The 9081-nt window shown below is 40.1% G+C and overlaps 1 protein-coding gene across 2 annotated transcripts in view; it reads left to right on the top strand.

Annotated features, from left to right (window-relative positions):
* The window catches only part of relb (v-rel avian reticuloendotheliosis viral oncogene homolog B), an 85033-nt gene extending 79187 nt beyond the window's left edge, over positions 1-5846 (top strand). For both annotated transcript variants that reach the window (XM_039768085.1, XM_039768086.1), the window contains 3 exons: positions 10-225; positions 1230-1304; positions 4999-5846. In XM_039768085.1, the coding sequence (XP_039624019.1) occupies positions 10-225; positions 1230-1304; positions 4999-5405 (698 nt within the window). In that variant the 3' untranslated portion in view covers positions 5406-5846. The remainder of the gene's footprint in view (positions 1-9; positions 226-1229; positions 1305-4998) is intronic.
* The last annotated feature ends 3235 nt before the right edge of the window (positions 5847-9081 follow it).

Below are 9081 nucleotides of genomic sequence, written 5' to 3' on the forward strand. Positions count from 1 at the left end.
TATTTGCAGATGATATTGAGATTATTTTCTGCTTAGATGACTGGGAAGCAAAGGGGGAGTTTGCACAAACTGACGTCCATCGGCAGATCGCCATTGTGTTCAAGTCTCCGCCGTACCAAGACCTTAATATAACAGAAGAGGTGGAGGTCAATGTGGTCCTGAGGCGCGTCTCTGATCACATGGACAGTGAACCTGTCAAGTACACCTACCTGCCCCAAGACCCAGGTAGGCAGGGAACACAGCTGGGCAGGCTGTCTCAGTGCGTAGAGCGTGTCAGTGTGTGCTATGAATATAAAAATAAGCACCTCTGACAGCTGTGTTTAGGGTCTTTCTGACATGTACAGTACATTTATGAAGTTTATTTTCTGTTTAAACTTTACATCTTATTCCCGTCTTGATTTTCTTATGTATGAGACTTCTGTATGAGGAGTCACATATCTGTGTAAGTCGAGCTTGTAACATAATGGAAATCTATGGACGAATCTGTGATGGCTTTACTACGCGCTCTCCATCAGTGGATACTCTGCGTGTGTGGTTAGCCGTTTGCCGTCAAGTAGGCCCAGCGCCACTTGGATATTTAGGTCTTGGACTCCATTTGACCTTTGACTCCTGGTTAACATTGAGGTCTTGTGATTGGCTGGTTTAGTTTGGATCTCCCAGTTTTGAGTGTTTGCTATTCCTGACCACAACCTTTTCTAATTAAGCATCTCCTGGATTTATTGATTGATCTTTAGATAAATAGGCACTATATGATAGATAGAAAGATAGAAAAAAATGAAAGGCACTAGATAAATAGATAGATAGATATGAAAAGCCCTATATGATAGAAATTAAAGGCACTGTATAATAGATAGATAGAAATGAAAGGTACTATATTATAGATAGAAATGAAAGGATAGATAGATAGAAATGAAAGGCACTATATAATAGATAAATAGATAGACAGATGGCCCAAATGTAGCATTAGGATTGAGTTTTCCTTTTTATTTCAGTGCTTCTCTCAGTCCCTCTCAGTATTTCCTCCCTTGTGTACATTTTCAGTTGGATAAGTGGAACTTTTTTGTCCATTATTATCTTTTATTATTATAATTATCTAGCCCATATAATATTATAATATTATGATTATTCTGTTTTTCTGGAGACTGAAGACAATCTCCCCGTCTTCCTCCAGATGTATTTTGTTCACCAAGATGACTAACAGTTTCATTAAACTTTTTCTTGTCCCACAGACCCCTATGATGTTAAGCGGAAGAGGAAGAGGCCACAGCCGCACTTCAAGATGGAGATGGACGACCAGCATGCAGGTTTGTACTTATTCTGGACTTTATTAAATGATGTAAGGTTCTCGAAGTACTTGAGCTGGGTATATTGTTAACCTGGTGAACTGATATTCCAGATCAGATGTTTTTCCTCATACATTACCTGAGTGCTCCTCACTTTGTAGGCAACAGTTAGAGACACAGGCTGCTGACCCGTGAGAGTCTTTCGTTCTGCACACTGTATTCCTGTGACTCCTGCTTCTTCTTTAATTTAACTTTATTTTTTTGTCTTTGTCCGGACTGAGATGGCTGAGCTGTCACGTCTGTATGTGCAGACTCTACTGCTAAAAACTTCTTTTTGTTGTTCTAAACAGTCGGCCCGGACAGGTCTTTGTTGGTGTTCACTACAATTTATCTGATAAGCACAGCATCACATAACAATACTGCAGCCATAAAACAGACCTACCCTTGTTGCACTAAAGATGAGGGTCCAGAGCTTGAAGAAATATCAGAAAAATGATCATAATCAACATATACCAGACCACTTGGACACTAAGAGCATGAAATAAAAAACCGGGAGTGGCTCCCCTCGACTTTCTCGTATACTCAGATAAGGGGATGGATATTTGAGGAGTAAACCACAAGACAATGATTATATTTTTATATTATGTACACTAAAGAACCATCAACAACAAATCAAATCAAATTAATAATATATTGAACAATTATTATAAAAGTAAAGTTGAATACGTCAGACTCTGCAGCTGCATCAATAAAAGGTAAAGTACCACTTCTGGTTAATGGAAATAGCCCAAAAGTTGAAATAAAATCTACATTTTGTACCTAATTACTTGTATGTAAAATTTGGTTGTCCTTAGTAAAAGAGTACTCAAGTTATCGTGTTTACATTCACACACACATACACATTCAAAATTCTGAAAATAGCATTTTTGGTCTAAATCGAGAAGATCCATCAAAATCTCGAAACTGAATTTTTGGACAATTACGATACTTTCCCTACGAGAAAGTAGATCAAACTCAGGGATGTCAAAAAGTCGAGATTCGTTAAAGAATCGAAATTAAAATTTTGAACGATTACAATACTTTGCCTACGAGAAAGTAAATTGGACTCAGAGAGGTCGAAAACGATGAGATTCATCAAAATCTCGAGGTGTCAAATGTCTGGACGTTTACAATACTTTCCCCGCGAGAAAAAATGTCGAGATTCATCAAAAAATTGAAACAAAAATTTTGGATGAATACAATACTTTCCCAGAGAGAAAGTTAATCCGACTCAGGGAGGTCTAAAACGTCGAGATTCATCAAAATCTCAAAATTGAATTTTTGGACAATTAAAATGCTTTGCCTGCGAGAAAGCAAATCGGACTCAGGGAGGTCTAAAACATCGAGATTCATCAAAATCTCGAAATCAAAATTTTGGACGATTAGAATACTTTGTATACGAGAAAGTAAAAAGAAATCAACAATGCAGTAAAGTGTGCAGGAAGTGAAGGGGTCCAAATACTCTTCGAAGCCACTGAGTCGGGGTCTTACATACTGAACATTACCCCAAGGCATTTTTCCATATTTAATTGTCAATTTATGTCAGTTTTCATTTGGCCTTAGTTCATGAATGACATCATGGAGAGTTAATGTTGGTTTCTATTTCTATTTTCTGTCTGTTTAAATGCATACACGTGTGTCTTTATGGGTACTAACTCTGTATTTAGTGATTTGTAAAATCTGTACTTGTATCTTACCGGGGGACTTGTCACTGGGTTCATTGCGGCTGCCGTCAGTGAAGAGTGCAATATAGAAATTGAATTGGCCCGCGGAGGTGACGATTTTAAGATTCCTCAGTGAGTCAGACTGATGTACTCATTCATGTAGCACATTTCATAATTAACTTCATCACATTTCATGGTTTCTGTATTTCTTCAGCATGGGCACTGGCACCTGCAGGGACTTATCATGGCAGCGTTTGCTTTTTCCCGTCCACTAGACAGATAGCAGTGCCCACTCAGGATTGTGGGTAGTGATATGGTGGCAGTCCTCAGCTGACTGCATGGTGTGACTACAGGGCTACATACAGATGTGGACAGATGTGTTGGTCCCCTTTAGAGCTCATTGATAAAGTGCTGTCTGCCCCCTGTGATGTCATGAAAAACAGTTGTCCCCAGTGTAAATGCCTGACTTTAAAATGTCATCAAGTAAAGCAAAGCACGTGTGACAAGAGATCAAGTGTTGCTTATTCTACAAAGAGATTCTAAAATGGCCTGGGCACATTTGTTGGGACCCCTAGCAAAGGTCCTCGATAATTGGATCTGAGTTTTCAAACTCATATCAATTCATGTCACACGTGTCTCTAATCGTGCATTCAGTCATTCAGGTAATTTAAATGGAGACAAGTCATCACCCTGCTGTTTGGTGTCCCACACTGAACATGGACCAGAGGAAGCAAAGGAGAGAGTCGTCTGAGGAGATCAGAAAGAAAATGATAGACAGGCATGTTAGAGACAAAGGCTAGAAGACTATCTCAAAGTTGATTGATGTTCCTGAGACAATAGTTACAAATATTATTAAGACGTTGAAGGTTCATGAGATTGTAGCTAATCTCCCAGGATGCGGCCATAAGAGGAAAATCAACCCCAGAATGGACAGAAGGTGAGAATGGTAGACACAAAGCTAAGGACAACTTCCAAAGAGATACAAGCTGAACTCCAAGGGGAGGGTCCATCAGTGTCTGATCGCATCGTCAATCGCGTATTGAGTGACGGTGGGCTCAATGGAAGAAGACCCAGGAGGATTCCAACATAAGAAAGCCAGACTGGAATTCGCTAAATTGCTTCTGGGAGAAGGTCCTTTAGACAGATGGGACAAAACTGGAGTGGTGTGGCAAGTCACATCAGCTCTGTATGTCCACAGATGAAAAAAATGAAGCTTTCAAAGAACAGACCACCACACCGACTGGTGAAACATGGAAGACACTCGGTTATGTTTTGAGCCTGCTTTACTGTGTCTGGCATGGGGTGGCTTGAGTTTGTGTGAGGAACAATGAAATCCCAAGACCATCAGGACATTCTGTAGTGAAGTGTCCTGCCCAGTGTCAGAAAGCTCTGCTTCAGTTGCAGGTCATCAACCCTCCAACAGTTTAAGGAGCCAAAACACACAATGAAAAGCAACCAAGAATGTCTAAGACCCAAACATTGGACTATTCTGAAGTGGTCTTCTGTGAGCCCTGATTTGAATCCCACCATACATCAGTGTAAAGAGCTGAGACCTGCAGTCTGGAGAAGACCCCCTTCACACCTGATATACCTGGAGCAGTTTGATCAGGACGAGTGGGCCGAATGACCTGTGGAGAGCTCCAGGAGTTGCTTGTGTGCAGTGATCACCTTTGATGGGTGTGCAACAAAATATTATGTTGAGGGTCCCGTCATTTGTGTCCACGCCATTTTCATTTGTGTTCTGATTTGAAATATTCCATTGAATTCAAACTCAAAAGCAAAGTCTGATTTTTGTTAAATATGGAATACACAATGACAGGTGCCTGATTACTTTTGGTCAGTTATTTCAAAGACAACTGTGGGGTCTTCTTTTGTCATATAGGGGCATCAACTCACTTGTCCACCTTTGCCTAAATGTTATAAATCAGAAGGCGGTGTGATCCAGAGAGGTCGACCCAACTGCTATAAGAGGGTTTGATTGTTTTCCCTTTTGTGTCTCCCACCTTCTGCAGATCTCAGCCTCACTCTTCCAGAGAATTCCCTTTTCCCTTCTTGGCCGATGGACAACCAGTCAATGGATCCCCACGCTGACTCTGCTTTCATGGATCCCTATCCTAATTACCAGTTTGCTGACAGTGACCCCTATCAAGACGCCGGCTATCAGAACTTTACTTCGATGTCTCAGGCCTTGGCAGGGGAAGAGACGGCCTGCTTGAACACGGCAAACTCTGAGAACACGATGAACAGCACGGCAGAGGCTCTGAGCTTCAGCCTGACGCGACTCGAGCCCCCCGTCGGGGACCTCATGGACAACGGCTACATGATGCCACCTGTCTTCCCAAATCTCCTCAGCTCTGTTCATACAATTAAGCAGGAGCACACTGCAAATTTAGCATTTGGTGACCTGACGAAAATATGAAGGGAAGACTAATTTTTTTTTCTTTACGAAAATGAGCACCTTATTATCGTCCATGGGCTGCCCGGCGCCTTGGCCACGTAGACTGTGCCGCGGTTTGAGCTGTGCAGCTTCCGCTGAGTCTTCATGCCATCTGATTCACACATTCCTACAATCAAATGATGTAAATAGATGGATTAACACTTCCACGATTTTACAAAAATCCAAAAAGAAACTCGATTGATGCCTCTTACTCTGATATTAGATTTTTGTTTTGTGCCAAACTACAGATTCACAAACTGTGGACATGTGGACGTGCGAAAAGAACAATCAAAGACTTCACTCCCATCGGCAGGTCAGCGGGAGTACGATGGTGTTCAATTTTCTTTCATTCTTCAGTTAGGATTTGTGGTTAAGTTTATTTTTTAAGTTTAATTTTTGTTGCACATACTGTAAAAAAATAAATATTAAATAGAACAAAAAATATCCATTGCTCCATTTGTTTTTAATCTGTATTTTTCCCAATACATTGCCTACCCTGTCAGTAGTTTGGAGAAACTCAAGCAAGAACCAACCTTGGATGGGCCACCATTTTTACATCCATACCCACTCCAGTGTGTGCCAATCCAAATTCAACACACAATTGCAAGAGGAGAAGTGGGTCTGCCCTCTGGAATGGCCGGGCATCCTGCATGAACTGGGCATAAAGTGTGAGCCGTGCCCGCGATCATAAGTCGTCTCAGAACTGCAAAAAATGGTCCTACCTGGCTCAAATAACAATAATAATAATAATAACAACAACAATAAAAATAATAAAAACAATAATAACAATAATAATAAAAACAACAGCAATAATAATAAAAATAAAAATAAAAACAACAATAATAATAATGACAACAACAATAATGCTAACAATAACAGTAATAATAAAAACAACAACAATAATAATAATAATAATAATCCATTTTATTTATATAGCGCCTTAGATCTCAGAGTGTAGGAATCCATATGATTTCCCAGTATCAGTACACAGGCAATGGTGGATGCAGACTACACTGTAGTGGCCGGCAGGTTACTCTGAAGGTAGGCGGGGCTGGATGGGCAGTATAAAACATCTATCTATGTTTTATACTGCCTTTCACTATCTATCTATCTATCTATCTATCTATCTATCTATCTATCTATCTATCTATCTATCTATCTATCTATCTATCTATCTATCTATCGTGACAAATAGGGGGCACTGTCGTCTCATTGAACCCTCAGATCAGATGCCAGACACCAGATAAAAGTCCAATAATTGACTTTATTAGGACAATAACATTCACAAAGCACACTCCATTCCACAATCTATACTAATAAAAGGCAAAGCCCTCACTCACTCACTCACTCACTCATCACTAATTCTCCAACTTCCCGTGTGGGTGGAAGGCTGAAATTTGGCAGGTTCATTCCTTACAGCTTCCTTACAAAAGTTGGGCAGGTTTTATATCGAAATTCTACGCGTAATGGTCATAACTGGAAGCAGTTTTTCTCCATTTACTGTAATGGAGATGAGCTTCAACGCCGTGGGCGGAGTTTAGTGTGACATCATCACGCCTCCCACGTAATCACGCAGTACATAGAAAACCAGGAAGACCTCCAAAAAAGCGCTGAAAAAACATGCATTATATAATTGAGAAGGCAGTGAAACAATAAGAAGCGAGCGAGTGACATATACAACCATATTCATGAGTTCTGCTACTTCGGAAACAAAGCACGATGTAAACCTACACTTTAAATTAAGTTCATAGACAGGCTGCGCTGGCGTTTGTAATTTAGTGCCTGCCCATATAAGGCCGTCCGTCAGCGGCAATCCAATAGCAAACTCCACTAAATATTCACGGGTTAAGGACTGTGCTTATGGAGAGGAAGATGAGATGGTCAGGGTGGTGTTTGACACAAACTCAGCGAAACTGCGAGAGAAAGTTTTAAGTGCCAGGACTAAGGTAACATTAAATACAGCTATGGACATAGCACGAGACGGCACCAGCACAGCTGGGAACCTTCGATGCAAGTACACCGAGTGGCTCACGTGAACTGACGCAGTGCACAGATAAAAAGCAACAGTTCCAAAGAGCTGAACAAAACCAAATTACACAATTGAAAAGGCAGCAAAAATATGAAGCGTCTGATAAGCATATTCATAAATGCAGCTACTGTGGAAACAAAGCACACGGTGGAAAAAGTCAATGTCCGCTAAAGGAAGACAGTGTAAAAAACCCGTGCATGCAGTGTGTCAGGTCTCAGATAAAGAAGAAGGCGAGCTGTTTATTGATGCAGTAAGCGAATCAATGAATGAAACCTGTCATCTTTACAGCGATTGACAAACACGGAATGTAACTTGAACACAACACATCCTACAAATACGAACCTGATTGAAAGAAATAATGATAATCAAATCCTTGATGACAGCAACACTCAGTAACACTCACAAAACAAATACTGTATATTGACAGTCATGTTACGTTATTTTTAAAATGTTCCCTTTTCTTTTTCTACCTTTTTTAACACACTACTTCTCGCTGCGATACGCGGGTATATATATATGTATATATATATATATCCCGCTCTACATACTCGAATAATGGATACTTTATTCGCCATCAATGATTGTTTTAGTAAAGCCATACTCAGTGTATTCATTAGATGAGCGGTAAAAAGTAAGAGCGAGGGAGGATGACTCATTGAGGCATGCAGGCTGTAGTCTTGCGTCAACTCTATCTGAATTGCGCGATCACATTTGAAAAAATATATCTTTTCAAGTTCTATTTAGTCCATATGTGTCAAACTCAAGGGCGGGCCACATCCGCCCGGCGTGTAATTATATCCGCCCGAGATCATTTTATATACTGTATTATTGTTATTAAAGCCGGGTATATGAAGCGCTGGTAACACAATAAACTACAGATCCCATAATGCAGCGCTTCAGCTGCCTTGCACTTACCGCTTACTAGAGTTATTGCGCACTGAGTTTACACGGCGCTTTGGTGACTTTGAAGAACAAAAAAAGTCCGTCTACATGCGGCTCGAACCTTGTGCATGTTTGGTAGCACATATCTGTGTGAGAAGCTCTTCTCAGTGATAAAGACTAACAAAACAGCACACAGGAGTCGCCTCACTGATGAGCATCAGGCAATCCATCCTGAGAATCTCCACAACACAGAACCTCACAGCAAACAGAAACGAACTTGTGGCCAAAAAAAGATGCCAGGCGTCCAGCTCTAAAATGACATAAGAGCAAAGACAACTGAATGATTTGATTTGTTATTGCACGTAAGAGCGGGAGTCAACCGTTTTAACAAACAGCGTATTGCACTGATACGAAATAGCTGTGTGTTTATATGTAGATATGTATGTATATGTATATATATGTTTATATATATGTGTGTGTATGTATGTATATATATGTGTGTGTATATATGTAGATATATATGTATGTATATATGTGTATATGTATAGATATGTATATATATATATGTTTATGTGTGTGTGTAAATATATATATATATATATGACAACAACACTCATCACTCACAACAGTGACAAAACAATTACATTGACAATCAGGTTACGTTATTTTCAAAATGTTTCCTTTTCTTTTCATTGCTTCTTTAACACACTACTTCTCCGCTGCGAAGCGCGGGTATTTTGCTAGTAC

The sequence above is a fragment of the Polypterus senegalus genome, chromosome 11 (assembly GCF_016835505.1).
Source record: "Polypterus senegalus isolate Bchr_013 chromosome 11, ASM1683550v1, whole genome shotgun sequence".
NCBI lineage: Eukaryota > Metazoa > Chordata > Cladistia > Polypteriformes > Polypteridae > Polypterus > Polypterus senegalus.